A 19,438-nucleotide genomic window follows, 5' to 3' on the forward strand; every position below is an offset into this window, starting at 1 on the left:
CATCCTGCTACGGTCGCAGGTTCGAATCCTGCCTCGGGCATGGGTGTGTGTGTTTGTCCTTAGGATAATTTAGGTAAAGTAGTGTGTAAGGTTAGGGAGTGATGACCTTAGCAGTTACGTCCCATAAGATTTCACACACATTTGAATTTGACCTGCATCCACTGACTTGTGCAACTCCTCATTTCGTTTCCGATAAGTGCTTTTAATTATCAACACCCTTCTATATCATCATCTTCAACGCTCTACCTTTCTAGTTTTCCCACAGTCTGTGACTCACTTCCATAAGGTTTCTTCTTAGCGAATCTGTCTTATGCAAGTTTCAACAGGAGGCTCTCCATCAAGTCCTGTTCTGAAAATCTTCATTCTCTGTTTGTGTGCTCTCCTCTTCTAATGTCGTCCATCATTCCAGTTCTCTTCCAATCTGCTCCTTTCATTCCTTACACACTGCTCTCTATAATTATTTGTTGCAGATGATTCCCACGCGATAAACCAAGGTTGGACAAAAACATGGGAACACAGCGAGAGCTGTTTGTTTGAAGCAACTGCATATGCAAGTCAAGTCTGCAGGTTACGCAGTTGTATATGACATAGTAAATCTATGTCCGATCTCATGAACGATAGGTGTTGAACTTAATATGTGACTTAGAGGACACAGACTAAACCCCACTGCTCTTAGCGACCAGAAGTGAAGAAAATTTCCTATAGCGTCTTTGGTAGAATTATTTTTTTATTGTTGCCCCACCGTCTCCCTCCGTACGGGCGTGGGGTAGGTTGTCAGTAAAACAAAAGTCTCGCTTTTCAACCAAAAGGTATAAAGACAGATAATCACGGAATAATAGAATTAAAACGTGAAACATTTAAAATTAAAGACGAGGAGAATTGCATAAATGGTATTTATAAAAAAACTGCAACTACCTTCATTTTCAGTAAGAACGCAAATTAAAAGATAAAACATAAAAATTAAAAGAAGTTTTAAAATATGTACTAACAAATGACTATCTTAAAGTGAAACGTGGAACTTTTACTAACAGTTGAAGAAACTGCCATGGTAGGAGAAACGCAGGATTGTAGTGTGTGTATGTAAGCGTAGAAGCTCGTTGGGTTCTAACTATGGAAATGAGAGTAAGTATTGTTGTGGATAGTCGGAAACAGAGTGTATGAGATTGGGATGTGAGTAGAGCTGTAATAGGATGAAGAAAGCGATAGGAAGAAATGAAAGAGGCAGCCCTGATATGGCATGGGATACATAGGGAGTGAATCCACATTGGTCCGAATTTCATTTTCTGGGAGGGAGAGTTAGTTGAGGTTTGTTGAGGGAGGATATGGAGTGTGTGTACATGCAGAATTGATGGAATGTGTCTGTTAGGTGTGACAGGATTGGGAATTACAGGGGAAGCAGAGGAGTTATTGGACTCGAAGCCGGGATTGTTGTTGGATGTAGAGAAGTGTTAGTGCAACTGAGACGAAGTGGGAATTTGATCAGGTTGTACGGGATCCACAGAAAGGAAAGTAAACGGACGTGGGAGGCCAGGCCGAGTGCGTTACAGTTATGATTTCGTACAAGTCACAGAACTTTGGTGGAGCATATGTCAGTGCGCACTGGCTTAGCAGACTAAACGTCAATTCAAGGTTTTTGTAGGTGTGGAACATAGTGGATTTGTGTAATCCTCATGTGTGGCCAGATAATAGTTTCAGTTTGCAGATAAAGTCTAACAGTTTCCCTTTGTACAGACGTTGCAGGACGTGTAAGGGATCTTGTTGTATATTGCCACATTGCCACATTGTCTTTTGAGAATGTAAACAAGGTATTTGCGTATCTTATAATTATTTTCATAATATGATATCCTTATCTCAGTACAGAAGCTGCTGTGAATGAGATACTTTTATGGAAGTTAAATTAGTATAAAGCTTTTATTTCATCTAAACACTGCGTCGGTAGTTCATTGTAATGTTAGCTGTTTTTTATTATAAAACCGTTTCTCCAGAGAAAATAACAATTTGACTTATTTGGGTGTTGCGTAATCTTGCTTGCGCCTGTCAAGTTCATACAGTAACTCGTTCACGACTTTCGTTAAGCAAAAGTCATTCCTTTAAGACTTTCTAACTGACTAGTACATATTAACGTATCAAAAAACAAATTTAATATTCTCGAATTCATAATGTAATCTGCTTTAGTCGCAGATGAGCGACCTTAACTGCGCCATTCCGAACACTGTGGTATCGAACTTAACACTGCCTGTTTGGTAGGTATCACATCCATAGGCGTTAATAAGCAACATTAGCGATGATGAAGGAAGTGATTCGTGTCTCCTTACAATACAAACGTTTATCTAAAGTTAACTACAAAAAACTAAAAGTTAACCGAACTATCAGTTTAATAAGTCACGGCTGCAAAACACTAACGAGAATTCTTTACAGACGAATGAAAAAACTGGTAGAAGCCGACCTCGTGGAAGATCAGTTTGGATTCCGTAGAAATATGAGAACACGTGAGGCAATAGTGACCCTACGACATATTTTAGAAGCTAGATTAAGAAAAGGCAAACCTACGTTTCCAGCAATTGTAGACTTAGAGAAAGGTTTTGACAATGTTGACTGGAATACTCTCTTTTAAATTCTGAAGGTGGCATGGGTAAAATACAGGGAGCGAAAGGCTATTTACAATTTGTTCAGAAAACAGATGGCAGTTATAACAGTCAAGGGACATGAATGGGAAGCAGAGATTGGGAAGGGAGTGAGACAGGGTTGTAGCCTCTCTTCGATGTTATTCAATCTGTATATTGAGCAAGCAGTAAAGGAAACAAAAGAAAAATTCGGAATAGGTATTAAAATCCACGGAGAAGAAATAAAAACTTCAAGGTTCGCCGATGACATTGTAATTCTGTCAGAGACAGCAAAGGACTTGGAAGAGCAGTTGAACGGAATGGAAAGTGTCTTGAAAGGAGGATATAAGATGAACATCAACGAAAGCAAAACGAGGATAATGGAATGTAGTCGAATTAAGTCGGGTGATGCTGAGTGAATTAGATTAGGAAATGAGACACTTAAAGTAGTAAATGAGTTTTGCTATTTGGGGAGCAAAATAACAGATGATGGTCGAAGTAGAGAGGATATAAAATGTAGATTGGCAATGGCAAGGAAAGCGTTTCTGAAGAATAGTAATTTGTTAACATCGAGTACAGATTTTAGTGTCAGGAAGTCGTTTCTGAAAGTATTTGTATGTAGTGTAGCCATGTATGGAAGTGAAACATGGACGATAAATAGTTTGGACATGAAGAGAATAGAAGCTTTCGAAATGTGGTGCTGCAGAAGAATGCTGAAGATTAGATGGGCAGATCATATAACTAATGAGGAGGTACTGAATAGGATTGGGAAGAAGAGGAATTTGTGGCACAACTTGACTAGAAGAAGGGATCGGTTTATATGACATGTTCTGAGGCATCAAGGGATCACCAATTTAGTATTGGAGGGCAGCGTGGAGGGTAAAAATCGTAGAGGTAGACCAAGAGATGAATACACTAAGCAGATTCAGAAGGATGTAGACTTCTGTACGTACTGGGAGATGAAGAAGCTTGCACATTATAGAGTAGCATGGAGAGCTGCATCAAACCAGTCTGAGGAGTGAAGACCACAACAACAACAACAACAACAACTATAAAATGAGATTCTAATTACGTCTTAATACTACGGTATTGGGAGGGCTTCCCATGCTATGTTAGATAATAGCCAATGATTAATTTGGTTATTATTATAAATGAAATTTAGCCAATTGGCATGCAGAAAAGAGGATAGTCCACTCTGGCGTTCACTACGTGTGTAGTTTCTGTTGGCTCAATTTCCCACAACTGCTGCGTGAATGTAACACTTAGTTGTCTCGTTTCACCTTGCGTCGTCATAGATCTGCTGTTTTATCCTCTCTCAACGGTGGTGAAATCTGTAGGAATAAAATAAAGGCTCAAAGAACGATAAATCCCACATTCTGAAGTCAGGTCTCTAAAGTGGTACATTAAATAGTTGTTGGTATTGTTGACAAGATTCTATGTGAGCAGTGGACGTTGGGCACTGGTCTGGCAGATATTCGGACAAGCTGGTTATACGAGGCCGTGTCTCGGTGTGTTGCACACTCGGTGAACACAGCACGCTGCCCGCAGCACGCACTGTCGTGCGGGTAGCGGCCCCTGGCGGCGCCGGCGGTGCCTCCGCAGCGTGCCGCGGGGCGCTGCGAAATGACAGTTAAACACATTAGTGCGTGCTTAATTAGAACACGCACTCTGCTATGCAGAGCGCCGCTGCCCGCTGTAATCCACTGTACAAATTAGGGCGGCCCTCGGTCCGGCCCCCACCATTCACGCCATCTGAAAGCCCGACAGATTAAACGCAGTAAAATGTTTTTTGTGTTATTTAAAGCCACCGTAATAAGACTTTTTAACTCCCAATCCCGCTGCGCTCTCAAAGAGTCCAGAACGACTAATTAATGTTAATTGCCGGAGACAGATAAATGGAGTTTCCGTATCTAAAAAGAAGTGCAGATTAATCGCGTGCGCAGCCGAGGATGTGCAGAATGGTGCACCGCGTCGAGTGCCTTTTTTTCCCCTACTTTGTTCCGGCTGATAATTACAACACTACGGCAGTCATGCTTAAATCCCGCTGCAACGGAAAACAACATAATTTACATTTTAATTTCTCTGTTGAGGTGCCGGTTATGTGTGTTGACGATGTAGTGATTCGAATTTCATTAAAATATTTATTGCCGTGTTGTATTCTTTTATAAATTTTATACGGTCCTGAAGGTGCACTGTTGCACAATGATTCTTTAAATATTTTATTAAATAAAATCATATTGTCAGAAAAAGTCAACGTCATATACCGGGTGATCAAAAAGTCGGTATTAATTAGAAAACTCAATAAATCACGGAATAATGCAGCTTGGAATAACATGGGGTTTTATTAGAACCAAAAAAATACAAACGTTCAAGAAATGTCTGACTTATGGCGCTTCATCGGATCAGAATAGCAATAATTAGCATAACAAAGTAAGACAAAGCAAAGATGATGTTCTTTACAGGAAATGCTCAATATGTCCATCATCATTCCTCAACAATAGCTGTAGCCTAGGAATAATGTTGTGAACAGCACTGTAAAGCATGTCCGGAGTTATGGTGAGGCATTGACGTCGGGTGTTGTCTTTCAGCATCCCTAGAGATGTCGGTCGATCACGATACACTTGCGACTTCAGGTAACCCCAAAGCCAATAATCGCACGGACAGAGATCTGGGGACCTGGGAGGCCAAGCATGACGAAAGTGGCGGCTGAGCACATGATCATCACCAAACGACGCGCGCAAGAGATGTTTCACGCGTCTAGCAATACTTTTTTTTTGTTCTAATAAATCCCGATGTCATTCCAAGCATGTGTGTCAATTTTTACCTCTCTATCTACATTATTCCGTGGTTTATTAAGTTTTCAAATTTATACTGACTTTTTGATCAACCGGTATGTTTTATTTTACTCAAAGACAGAATATACATGAGCGACTCGTATATACAATTACGAAATAATTTTCATCAAGCTTCCTTCACGTCCATGCATGATGGATAGTGATGTACAAAACAGAGGCGTCTTTCCCATTTATGTCTTAATTTACATCTGCGTACTGAATCTGATATTCTACTTGCGTACGTACTTAAAAAAAGATTTACTCATTAGAAAAAAACTGTACTGAAATTGCCGAAATTTGTGCACAAGACTTTGTAAGTCTAATAATAAATCTATAACAAAAAGTCCACTAAATGGTTTACTGAAGTATACAATCCATATTAAATATTTTTCACACAGTTTTTTGTAATTTGAGCACAGTACCCTGCTTCACTGTTCGCGTGAAAATGGATGGTGATGGAAAATCTTTACTTGTCGAGTTGCAGTAGCTCATTTTCATACAGCACGTTTTGGTGCTTATTACGAATAGCACACTTAAAGATTTGATTAAAAAGTACTTTTTCGTGATTTATATTCTACGAATGTTGTACACTCGTTCACACACACAGTTTTTTCTCCCTTGTTTACATTCAACAGCCCTATCCTTTCTTATAACACAGGCCTCCGTCGATATTATTCCTCCGTTAAATTGATTAAGAAGGATGGGGCTCATAACACGTCTTTGGTATTCGCTCCCACGTAACAAATATCGGTATTGTAAATGTTCACTATAACTCTTTCTCTTTCCTTGTAATATCTCGCACCAGGAATCAGTCTCCCTTTTGATGTTGTTCTCGTATTGAAATACTAGGTCTTCACAAAATACACTGTGATTATTTCGACTAGCTGTCGTTTTGGCATTTTTAAAATGGTCTGCGAAATACGAACATTCTCAAAATATCAAACAACTCTATTGTATAAATTAGACAATAGATTGTACATATTACTTGACATAGCTAATGGACTGTTATTTTATCCCACCTCAAAAGTACGTGTTTACCTTCAGTCTATTTTAACTGCATCTTATTAAAGTTTTAAGCACTATTGTGCACTATTAGTACCAACCAACAGATTCCTGTCTCGCTTATTTTGGGGTTCCAGTCTAATAAAAACGAATACCAGACCCATTTGAAATACTGTTAGGAGTAAAACAATGTGTTGGGCTTTTCCCATTATTGTTTGTTTACGTACTTGAGAAACTCATCAGAGAATGAAACAAAAAGGTAAAGGGTGGAATAAAAGTGGATTGTAAAAGAAGAATCTCAAAATCAACTGCATTGCCTTTGCAGATGACCTGGTCCTGTTTGCTGAAACAATGGAGGAAGCAGAGAAACAAATCCTTGAACTAGAGAAGCAAACAGCTAAAATATGTCTTAACATTACCCATGAAAAAGCTAAACTCATGACAAACAACAAACGTACAAATAAATACCTGGGGAATGGGTTGTTTGGAATGCAACAGAACGCAAGGCAAGGAGAAACGAACTTGAATTGGCCTTCCAATTGACAAAAGAGACATACAGCAAGAAATACCTTTCATATGGGTCCAGAACGAAGCATACAAAACAATGATCAAGCAAGAAGCATTGCATGCAGCAGAAACCCTACCTATGAATCGCGTAGACCAGATAGAACAATTAGAACTAAAAGAAAGAAAAATGTTAAGAAAACATAGAAAGAAAATTTGAGGATAATAGCATAAAACAAGAATGAAATTCTCTCCAAAAATACTGAAAAACTTCCAGATACTATGTGAGAAAGGAGACTTAATTTTTGCGGACATCTCAGAATGAACTCTAATACACTAACTAAACGAATTTTTTTTATTTCTTCCATAACCGCACAATGGAAAGTAACTGGTTTACGGAAACTGAAAAAGACCTATGTGAATTCTAATACACTAACTAAACGAATTTTTTTTATTTCTTCCATAACCGCACAATGGAAACTAACTGGTTTACGGAAACTGAAAAAGACCTATGTGAATTCTAATACACTAACTAAACGAATTTTTTTTATTTCTTCCATAACCGCACAATGGAAACTAACTGGTTTACGGAAACTGAAAAAGATCTATGTGAAATAAAAATTACAGAAAAGACATTACTCCATACAAAAGTTCTGCTGTGCACAAAGAAAAAAAGAATAAGCAATGAAATGACTGATTCATGGTATTCCAGAAGAATATCGGAGTGACGGAGTGACGCTGGTAAATCGCTATGAACATATATGAAACTTTTGTTGATGTCCTGATATTTCTGAGAGGAGGAGCTCCGTACCGTAGTCACGTCAGACAATAATGGCTTCTACTTAAGTTATGATGGCAACAATAATGTACTAGTCATTCTGAGGTACCGATGCACAGCGACAAAACTGACGCGATTTACAGCAACAAAGCTTAAAACAGGAAATCGCTTACATGAAATCGCTACTTCGACTGAAATAAATAATCAGTTACAAATTTGACAGACAAGCTACGTGTGGAAGCTCTTCCCGACGTGAAGAGAGCCAGCCAGCACAGGAGTGTACTGGAGATAATGTTATCCTCGTTACACTGTATTTGTTATTAAGACATTCACAAATATGTTTTTATTTAAACTGAATTCAGTTTTCTATCATAAGTTTTGTTCATGTTCTTTGGGAAATCTAACAGTTGTCGCACGTATTCAATTATGACGTTAATATACAATACTCAGTATTCCTTACATAGTCCAAAAAGATTCGAGACAGGATTAATAAATAAGTCGAACTGAAAAGTATAAATTAATTTTTCCTAGCCACATACAGGTTCGCCACCCCATGCAGGTAGCTCTGAATATTTGTGACTGTGAATTTTTAAAGGCTGTGATAATACTTGTAAGATTTAAACGAAAAACATTGGGAAGATGCGATATCTAATAGATGCATGAATAGTTCATTTCCATACTATTACGTATTGCAATCGCCCCACTTTTTCATTTTAAATCTTACAGGTATTGTCAAAAGTATTAAAATTACACAAACACAAGTCTTTATAATTATCTATTTGATATTAGGAATCTATATGGGGCTAGGAGAAATTATTTTATTCGTTTTGGTCCGATTTAAAAACATGGTATATTAAAAATTCATTTTCATTCAAATAACTATTTTGTGTGTTCTAGTCTTGTGTATGTGATCAGATTACATCAAAGACATGTGGTAAATTTCAGTTTTAATTCAGTTTTTCTTCACATGACGCAACCAATATAATGCTGACTCTTATGTATATCTCACGAAAAGACTGTGAAGGCAAAAATGAGAGGGACTGGAACTCTTACGGAAGCTTAGCATCAATCGTTCTTCCTGCGAACCATTCTCGCGCGGAACAGGAAAATGTGTAAATAGCAGTGGTGCCTAAAGCGCTGTCCGTCACACGATAGACAAGGAAGACAATTATTATGCATTGCCTTCCAATTCTAAACTACGTTGTGTTTCCGGTACGTTTGATACACCACACGTGGCTTCGTTCGATATGAACGTCTCCAAGTGGCACCACGATCCACTAACAGTCGTCGTAATTAATTCTTACAATCTTAAAGAAAGCTACTGACGCATCTCTACCGCTTTGAGATAATTAATTAAGACGACTGCTGGTGAACTTTCGGTCCACCTGAAGATGTTCATTTAGAACGAACAGCGTTCCTGAAATAAAGTTTGTGATTTTTATTAACATTCATGTGGTCACCCCTTCTTAGCACAGTCCAGAGCGCAGTGGAAGACTGCTGTGCATAGAGCAGGTGTTAGGTTGGTGCGTAAGTTCGTGGCGTTTTTCCTGAAGTTCAATAAACACGACAGATACACTGACAGAGACATTAGTCATGAATTATGTATTCTCATTCACTATTTACGAACTTTCTACCAACGATGGTGTAACTTTTCGATTCGGCGACGGCAGAAATCACGTAGGTTTGAGGCGGAGAACTCTTCGAGCAATGTTCGGAGCGCATTTTCATCCGGATAGAAAATTCGTTCAAGGTTGTTCGACAGAGAGCGGAAAAGGTGAAAATCTGAGGGCGTAAGATAAGGTGAATACGGCGGGGGAACGACTTCCCAACCGAAGTCTAGTATATTCTTTCTTGTCAATTTAGCCGAATGCGGGTTGGTGTTATCTTGGAGCAGCATCAATGCACGCAGTCTTACTGGTCGTTGTTCTTGGTTTCCGTCTGCAAGACGTCTCAGTTTTTGACAATTTTTGGTGGCTACACCTCGGAGGAACAAATAGCAGTACACCACACCGTCGCTTTTTCACCAGATGTACATCATTATCTTTTGTGGATGCACACTGGTCTTTGTACAGAGAGTTACTGCTCTGTTTGAGCTTAATCATTCCTTTCTTTTCGTTATGTAGCATAAAGACACCATCTGTCGTCACCAGTAACGATATGCAATAGGAATGGTCGGTGATGCTCACGAGCCAGTTGATGACGAGCGAGCAGAGATGCACATATGACCAGCCCCTGGTTTTGGTGAGGTGGTCTTAGAGCATGCGGTACCGCTACACTCGATTCTCGAACCTTCCTCATTGCATGCAAATATTTCAAGATGGTAGAATGACTGACGTAGATCACTGTGGATTAATGCGTTTAAACGATCTTCATCAAACCCTGAAGTTTGTAAGGTGGACAGGTACTAATGTCAAAACTATCCTTCTTAAAACGAAAAAAGCATATTCTTACAGTGCTCTGTCCAATGTTCTTATCTCCACACACGGCACGAATGTCGCTGGGTGCCTCCAATGCTGTCACGCTTCTATTAATCTAAAAATAAAAAATAAAAAAACAAAAAGCAAAACCGCAAGGAACATGCCTTTAATGTCCAACGGTGCCGACCGGCCACCGTGTCATCTTCAGCCCACAGGTGTCACTGGAAGCGGATATAGTTTACGAGACCGAAGCCGCTACTTCTCCATCAAGTACCTCCTTTGTTTGCCTCACAAGGGCATCCCGTTTGCCAACAACGCTCGGCAGACAGGATGGTCATCCACTCAACCGCTAGCCCAGCCCAACAGCGTTTAACTTCGGTGACCTAACGGGAACCGGTGTTGCAACTGCCGCAAGGCTGTTTGCTCTAGTGATCTCGAACAGAAGAATATGTAGTAAATGTTGCGATTTCACTACTTGGCAACCCATTTCCTCGTGTCCGTAGCTCCGCTCACTATCTCCAAATGGCGAAATTACATCATTGAACTACACTACTGGCCATTATAATTGCTACACCAAGAAGAAATACAGATGATAAACGGGTATTCATTGGACAAATATATAATACTAGAATTGACATGTGATTACATTTTCACTCAATTCCGGTGCATAGATCCTGAGAAATCAGTACCCAGAACAACCACCTATGGCCGTAATAACGGCCTTGATAATCCTGGGCATTGAGTCAGAGCTTGGATCGCGTGTACAAGTACAGCTGCCCATGCAGCTTTAACACGATACCACAGTTCATCAAGAGTAGTGACTGGCGTATTGTGACGAGCCAGTTGCTCGGACACCATTGACCAGACGTTTGCAGTTGGTGAGAGATCTGGAGAATGTGCTGGCCAGGGCAGCAGTCTAACATTTTCAGTATCCAGTAGGGCCCGTAAAGAACCTGCAACATGCGGTCGTGCATTATCCTGCTGAAATGTAGGGTTTCGCAGGAATCGACTGAAGGGTAGAGCCACGGGTCGTAACACATCTGAAATGTAACGTCCACTGTTCAGAGTGCCGTCAATCCGAACAAGAGGTGACCGAGACGTGTAACCAATGGCACCCCATACCATCACGCCGGGTGATACGCAAGTACGGCGATGACGAATACACGCTTCCAATGTGCGTTCACGGATCCGACCATCATGATGGTAGATACAGAACCTGGATTCATCCGAAAAAATGACGTTTTGCCATTCTCGCACCCACGTTCGTCGTTGAGTACACCATGGCAGGCACTCCTGTCGTTGATGCAGCGTCAAGGGTAACCGCAGCCATGGTCTCCGAGCTGATAGTCCACGCTGTTGCAAACGTCGTCGAATTGTTCTTGCAAACTCGCCCTCTTAAGACGTGGCAGCACGATCCGTTACAGCCATGCGGATAAGATGCCTGTTATCTCGACTGCTAGTGATACTAGGCTGTTGGGATCCAGCACGGCGTTCCGTATTACCCTCCTGAACCCACCGATTCCCTATTCTCCTAACAGTCATTGGATCTCGACCAACGCGAGCAGCAAAGTCGCGATACGATAAACCGCAATCGCGATAGGCTACAATCCGACCTTTATCAAAGTCGGAAACATGATGGTACGGATTTCTCCTCCTTACACGAGGTATCACAACAACATTTCACCAGGCAACGCCGGCCAACTGCTGTTTGTGTATGAGAAATCGGTTAGAAACTTTCCTCGTGTCGACACATTGTAGGTGTCGCCACCAGCGCCAACCTTGTGTGAATGCTCTGAAAAGCTAATCATTTGCATATCACAGCATCTTCTTCCCGTCGGTTAAATTTCGCGTCTGTAGCACGTCATCTTCGTTGTGCAGCAATTTTAATGGCCAGTAGTGTACACGTGACAGTCGATAAATAAACCCATAGCAAAAGGAATACTAACTTGCAAAACAACACTGGTGCTAAGCAATGCAGCCGGCTCGTCGTCTCGCGGTGTGGTGATGGCAGCGCCTGCGGCTTGTGCCTGTTGCAGACATGAGCCAGTTCGGGCTGGGGGCGTCCAACAGCCACTGGGGCTACGGCTCGGCACCCTACTCCCCCTACCTGACGGGCGCGGCCGCCGGGCTGGCGGGCAGCTGCGCCTCCACGGGCGTCGGCTTCAACACGCCGGCGCTCGGCTTCTCCGCCGACCAGGGCTCCACCACGGCGCACGACGCCTTCGCCTCGCCCTCCACCGTCTCCTCGCGTAAGTCTCTCCTCCACAGCCTCTTACACGTACACAAGTAATTGCAAAATGTCAAAAGGCTCATTACCGAATTATCTAAATTCTCTAGCATCTTTAATTTTTAGCGTCCTGTCGGTATCTTTTGAGCTGACAAGTGCGAGAATTATCGCACAATCAGCTTAACAGCTCATGCATCGAAGCTGCTTACAAGAATAATATACAGAAGAATGGAAAAGATAATTGAGAATGCGCTAGGTGACGATCAGTTTGGCTTTAGGACAAGTAAAGGGACGAGAGAGGCAATTCTGACGTTACGGCTAATAATGGAAGCAAGGCTAAAGAAAAATCAAGACACTCTCATAGGATTTGTCGACCTGGAAAAAGCGTTCGACAATATAAAATGGTGCAAGCTCTTCGAGATTCTGAAAAAAGTAGGGGTAAGCTATAGGGAGAGACGGGTCACAACCAAGAGGGAATAATAAGAGTGGACGATCAAGAACGAAGTGCTTGAAGGGTGTAAGACAAGGCTGTAGCCTTTCGCCCCTACTCTTCAATCTGTACATCGAGGAAGCGATGATGGAAATAAAAGAAAGATTCAGGAGTGTAATTAAAATACAAGGGGAAAGGATATCAATGATACGATTCGCTGATGACATTGCTATCCTGAGTGAAAGTGAAGAAGAATTAAATGATCTGCTGAACGGAATGAACAGTCTAATGAGTAGACAGTATGGTTTGACAGTAAATCGGAGAAAGACGAAGGTAATGAGAAGTAGTAGAAACGAGAACAGCGAGAAACTTAACATCAAGATTGATGGTCACGAAGTCAATGAAGTTATGGAATCCTGCTACCTAGGCAGTAAAATAACCAATGACGGACGGAGCAAGAAGGACATCAAAAGCAGACTCGCTATAGCAAAAAAGGCATTTCTGTCCAAGAGAAGTCTACTAATATCAAATACCGGCCTTAATTTGAGGAAGAAATTTCTGAGAATGTACGTCTGGAGTACAGCATTGTATGGTAGTGAAACATGGACTGTGGGAAAACCGGAACAGAAGAGAATCGAAGCATTTGAGGTGTGGTGCTATAGACGAATGTTGAAAACTAGGTGGACTGATAAGGTAAGGAATGAGGAGGTTCTACGCAGAATCGGAGAGGAAATGAATATGTGGAAAACACTGATAAGGAGAAGGGACAGGATGATAGGACATCTGCTAAGACATGAGGTGTTGTGGATTGGCAAGACAGCCAACCCACTATAAGGAAGCCGAAGGGCACGCGTTTAAACTCACGCAGGCTGGCGTGAGGTCTGGAACAGGACAAGGAATTGAGACTAGCAAAAAACGTACGTATCTTCTGGAATACTTAACTTTTATCCATAATTGGTGAACATCGCTCTTGACGGTACATGTTTTACAGCATCAATAGTAACTGGTAATGGCGCCTTGCTAGGTCGTAGCAAATGACGTAGCTGAAGGCTATGCTAACTATCGTCTCGGCAAAGGAGAGCGTAAATTGTCAGTGAACCATTGCTAGCAAAGTCGGCTGTACAACTGGGGCGAGTGCTAGGAAGTCTCTCTAGACCTGCCGTGTGGCGGCGCTCGGTCTGCAATCACTGATAGTGGCGACACGCGGGTCCGACGTATGCTAACGGACCGCGGCCGATTTAAAGGCTACCCCCTATTAAGTGTGGTGTCTGGCGGTCACACCACATGAGGGAAAGACTTCCATGGTATTAGAGGGAGCTGTAGAGGGCAAAAACTGTAAAGGAAGACAGAGATTGGAATACGTCAAGCAAATAATTGAGGACGTAGGTGGCAAGTGCTACTCTGAGATGAAGAGGTTAGCACAGGAAAGGAATTCGTGGCGGGCCGCATCAAACCAGTCAGTAGACTGATGACCAAAAAAAAATTATGTTAACAACTTACAGGTGATATATGTCTTTGTATTACTGAATAAATGTAATTTTGTCATTATATACGCATTTGAATTCTATTTTGTTTGAAAAGGGATAATCAGTGGCCTGAAATTTCTCAGTATTTGTAGATACAGCATTTTACGGCTCAACAGTCACTAGAGGATGAGGCATGCTTGGGAAAGGCCGGGTGATACGAGATGATTTCAGTTACACTACATCATGGTCTTGTTTGGAGTGTAGCCATGTATGGAAGTGTAACATGGACGATAAATAGTTTGGAGAAGAAGAGAAAAGAAGCTTTCGAAATGTGGTGCTACAGACGAATTCTGAAGATTAGGTGGGTAGATCACATAACTAATGAGGAGGTATTGAATAGAATTGGGGAGAAGAGGAGTTTGTGGCACAACTTGACTAGAAGAAGGGATCGGTTGGTAGCACATGTTCTGAGGCATCAAGGGAGCACCAATTTAGTATTGGAGGGCAGCGTAGGGGGTAAAAATCGTAGAGGGAGACCAAGATATGAATACAGTAAGCAAATTTAGAAGGATGTAGGCTGCAGTACGTACTGGGAGATGAAGCGGCTTGCACAGTAGAGAGTAGCATGGAGAGCTTCCTTAAAGCAGTCTCAGGACTGAAGGCCACAACAACACATCATGGTCAGACAGAGACTCCAAAATCAGGTACTGGATTGTAAGGCGTACCCAGGAGCAGATACAGACTCTGAATACAATATAGTAGTGATGAAGAGCAGGCTGAAGTTTAAGAGTTTAGTCAGGAAGAATCAATACTCAAAGAAGTGGCATACGGAAGTACTAAGCAATGACGAGATACGCTTCAATCTCTCTAAAGCTGTACACACAGCAATAAGCAATATCTCAGTAGACAATACAACTGAAGAGAAATGGACATCTTTAAAAAGGGCAATAACAAAAGTTGGAAAGAAAAACATAGGTACAAGGAAGGTAACTACGAAGAAACCATGGGTAACAGTTAACAGAAGAAACAACTAAGTTGATCTATTAAAGGAGGAAGTACAACAATGTTCCGGGAAACTCAGGAATACAGAAATACGAGTCACTGAGGAATGAAATAACTAGGGATTTCACTGAAGCTAAGATGAAATGGCTGCATGAAAAATGTCGAGAGATCGAAAAAGAAATGATTTTCGGAAGGACAGACTCAGCATATAGAAAAGTTAAAACAACATTCCGTGACACTAAGAGAGAGGGTGGAAACATTAAGAGTGCTACCGGGATTCCACTGTCAAATACAGGAGTTGGCGGATAGGTGGAAAGAACACAAATGGTTCAAATGGTTCTGAGCACTATGCGACTTAACTTATGAGGTCATCAGTTGCCTAGAACTTAGAACTAATTAAAGCTAACTAACCTATGGACATCACACACATCCATGCCCGAGGCAGGATTCGAACCTGCGACCGTAGTGGTCGCTCGGCTCTAGACTGTAGCGCCTAGAACTGCACAGCCACTCCGGCCGGCGGAAAGAATACACTGAAAGCCTCTACGAGGGGGAACATTTATCTGATGTGATAGAAGAAGAAACAGTGATCGATTTAGAAGAGATAGGGGATCCAGTATTAGAATCAGAATTTGAAAGAGCTCTGGAGGACTTGCGATCAAATAAGGCAGAAGGGGTGGATAACAATCCATCAGAATTTCTAAGATCGTTGGGGAAGTGGCAACAAAACGACTTGTTCACATTAGTGTGTAGAATGTATGAGACTGACAACATACCATCTGATTTTCGTAAAAATATCATCCACACAATTCCGATGACTTCAAGAGCTGAAAAGTGCGAGAAATATCGCACAGTAAGCTTAACAGCTCATGCTTCCAAATGGCTGAAAAGAATAATACAGAGACGAATGGAAAAGAAAATTGAGGATTTGCTAGATGTCGATATTTGGCTTTAGAAAAGGTATTGGGACGATAGACGTTACGGTTGATGATGGAAACCTAAAGAAAAATCAAGACACATTCATAGGATTTATCCACCTGTAAAAAGCGTTCGACATTGTAAAATGGTGCAAGATGTTCGAAATTGTGAGAAAAATAGGGGTACTCTATACGGAGAGACGGGTAATATACAATATGTACAAGAGCCAAGAGGGAATAATAAGAGTGGACGATCAAGAGCGAAGTGCTCGGATTAAAAAGGGTATAAAACAGGAATGTGGTCTTTCGCCCCTACTGTTCAATCTGTACATCGAAGAGGCAATGATGGAAATAAATGAAAGTTTCAGGAGTGGAACTGAAATTCACAGTGAAGGGATATGAATGATACGATTCACTGATGACATTGCTATACTGAATGAATGTGAAGAAGAATTACGTGATCTACTGAGTGGAATGAACGATATAATGAATACAGAATATGGACAGAGAGTAACTCGAAGAAAGACGAAAGTAATGAGGAGCAGCAGAAATGAGAAGAGCGAGAAGCTTAACATCTGGATTGATGGTCACGAAGTAGATGAAGTTAAGGAATTCTGCTACCTAGGCAGTAAAATAACCAAAGACGGACAGAGCAAGGAGGACATCAAAAGCAGACCAGCAAAGGCAAAAAGGGCATTCCTGGCCAAGAGAAGTCTACTATTATCAAACATAGGCCTTAATTTGAGGGAGAAATCTTTGAGAATGTGCGTCTGGATTACAGTATTCTATGGTAGTGACACATGGACGGGGGAAAACCGAAACAGACGAAAATCGAAGCATTTGAGATGTGGTGCTATGGAGGAATGTTGAAAATAAGATGGACTGATAGGGTAAGGAATGAGGAGGTTCTGCATTTATCGGAGAGGAAAGGAATATGTGGAAACCATCGACAAGAAGAAGGGACAGGATGACAGGACATCTGTTAAGAAATGATGAAATGACGTCTATGGTACTAGAGGTAGCTGTAGAGGGCAGAAACTGTAGAGGAAGACAGAGATTGGAATACATCCAGCAAGTAACTGAGACGTAGGTTGCAAGAGTTACTCAGAGCTGAAGAGGTTGTCACAAGAGAGGAATTCGTGATGGGCCGCATCAAACCCGTCAGAAGCGTGACGTCAAAAAAAAAAAAAAAAAAAAAAAAAAAGGAGGGAGAGAGAGAGAGAAAGCGATTTACTTTATACAATAGACACTGCACTTGAAGGTTATAAAGAGTACAGAAACCTTATCAATTTTGAGTAACATGACAATGGAACAATGGTTCAACATTTTACTTACTAGGTTTCTAGGCACTGAAGTAATCATGTGTGATTGCCATGCTCTCCACTTTGTCGAATGTCAGTCATAATACACGATCCAACCACATTAATGTGCTCACCACCTGTGATCAACATCAACGTTCAGTAACCATTCACAGTGGACAGGTGGCAGAACAGGCAGTTGATGGTACATAGAGCGTGTTGTGTGGATACGGAAAACAGTGCTTTCGTTGTCGTAATGCGGAATCAGAGCAATTTATCTGACTTTCATGGAGGCACGACCATTGGATTTCGGACTAAAGGTTGAAAAATTTACGAAACGGTAGAGTCTGTAAAATGTTCGCTTGTCACCGTGGTTAAAGTACACGGCAAAATGTCGCTATCCAAATCCGGCACCACGGACCATAGATGGAAGGGGTGAACGACAGCTGCAGAGATGTGTACGGGCGAACAGACGAGCGACTGAACCCCCAGATGAACCAAGGGGCCTCTACATTCGGTGCCTGGTTCATTCACCCATGTTGACTGCTGTTCACCGACGACGAAGGCTGGGACTTGCACACCAAAACCGCTACTGAACGTCCATTGAATAGCGACAGATGGCTTTTTCAGATGAATCGCGTTTTATGCTCTATTGGACAGATGTCCGTTGGCGTGTACGGTGTGAAACACGTGAAAGCAAACACCCCGCATGTGTTGTGGTCTGGGGAATGTTTTCGTTGCATTGCCTGGGTGATCTCGACATTATTGAAGGAGAAACAATGCATCAACAAAATAATCAATGTATCCTTGGGGACCAAGTCCACCCCTACATACAATTTTTTTTTTAATCTCAGAGCGATGGCGTCTACCAACAAGACAATGCAACGTGTCACACAGCTCGCAGTGTACGTGCTTGGTTCCAAGAGCCCCAGGATGAGATTGCAGCACTACCATGGCCATCAAACTTCGCGGATTTAAACCCAATCGAGAACCTGTGGGGCTGTTTAAGCTGTGGATCTTGAACAGTAAAACCTAGCGCAGCTGCCACAGCAATGTTGTCGGCAAGGTTCCCCATCCATGTTGGTACCTTCCAGAACCTCAATGATTCTCTTCCTCTATGTCCTCTCTGCAAAAGGTTTTTGACAGGTGGTCGCATTACTGTGACTGGACCGTGTACAAAAACACATTCTAATGGTAGTGTCTTTGAATGTTGTTGCAAATTGTCGAATGTGTCTTTGTGATATCTGTGGTCTGTCTGTCTCTCTCTCTCTCTCTCTCTCTCTCTCTCTCTCTCTCTCTCTCTCTGTGTGTGTGTGTGTGTGTGTGTGTGTGTGTGTGTGTGTGAGTATACGCGTGTATGTATGTATTTTTGTGAATTAGCATTTGTTTCTGGATAGTTACAGAGGTTCGACAAAAAACACGAAAACAACAGAACATAACATGCTACCATGTCTAATAGCCGGTCGGTGTGACCGAGCGGTCGTAGGAGCTCCAGTCTGGACCCACGCGACCGCCACGGTCGCAGGTTCGAATCCTGCCTCGTGCATCGATGTATGTGATGTCCTTAGGTTAGTTAGGTTTAAGTAGCTTTAAGTTCTAGGGGACTGATGACCTCAGATGTTAAGTCCCATAGTGCTCAGAGCCATTTGAACCATGTCTAATACGGTGTAGGAAATCAGGTGGCATTCAAAACAGCTTCCAGTCGTCTCGAAATCCTGTAGTACTCTTTGTCCAAGTGGCAAGTTCACGTGAGAGTGATGGAAGTGAATAACGATAGTGCACTCTTCTCCCCAAAGTAGGCCACAAAGGCTCAGTAACATTGAGATCTGTCACTGTGGTGGGCAGAAGAGATGCAAAAATTCAGCCTCGTGCTCAAAAAACCAGTAATGGGCGAAGGCGGGTGTGTGAACTAGGGCCCTATCCTCTTGGAACACAGCTTCACAATTAGGGAATATACATT

At 41.8% G+C, this 19,438-nt stretch overlaps 1 protein-coding gene across 1 annotated transcript in view; it reads left to right on the forward strand.

The window, feature by feature from the left end:
- Positions 1-12,176: 12,176 nt before the first annotated feature.
- LOC126234890 (POU domain, class 3, transcription factor 3-A-like) overlaps positions 12,177-19,438 on the forward strand; it is a 43,508-nt gene continuing 36,246 nt past the window's right edge. Inside the window, exon 1 of the mRNA XM_049943630.1 lies at positions 12,177-12,387. Within this exon, the coding sequence (XP_049799587.1) occupies positions 12,177-12,387 (211 nt within the window). The remainder of the gene's footprint in view (positions 12,388-19,438) is intronic.

This window comes from Schistocerca nitens, chromosome 2, assembly GCF_023898315.1.
Source record: "Schistocerca nitens isolate TAMUIC-IGC-003100 chromosome 2, iqSchNite1.1, whole genome shotgun sequence".
Lineage (NCBI taxonomy): Eukaryota > Metazoa > Arthropoda > Insecta > Orthoptera > Acrididae > Schistocerca > Schistocerca nitens.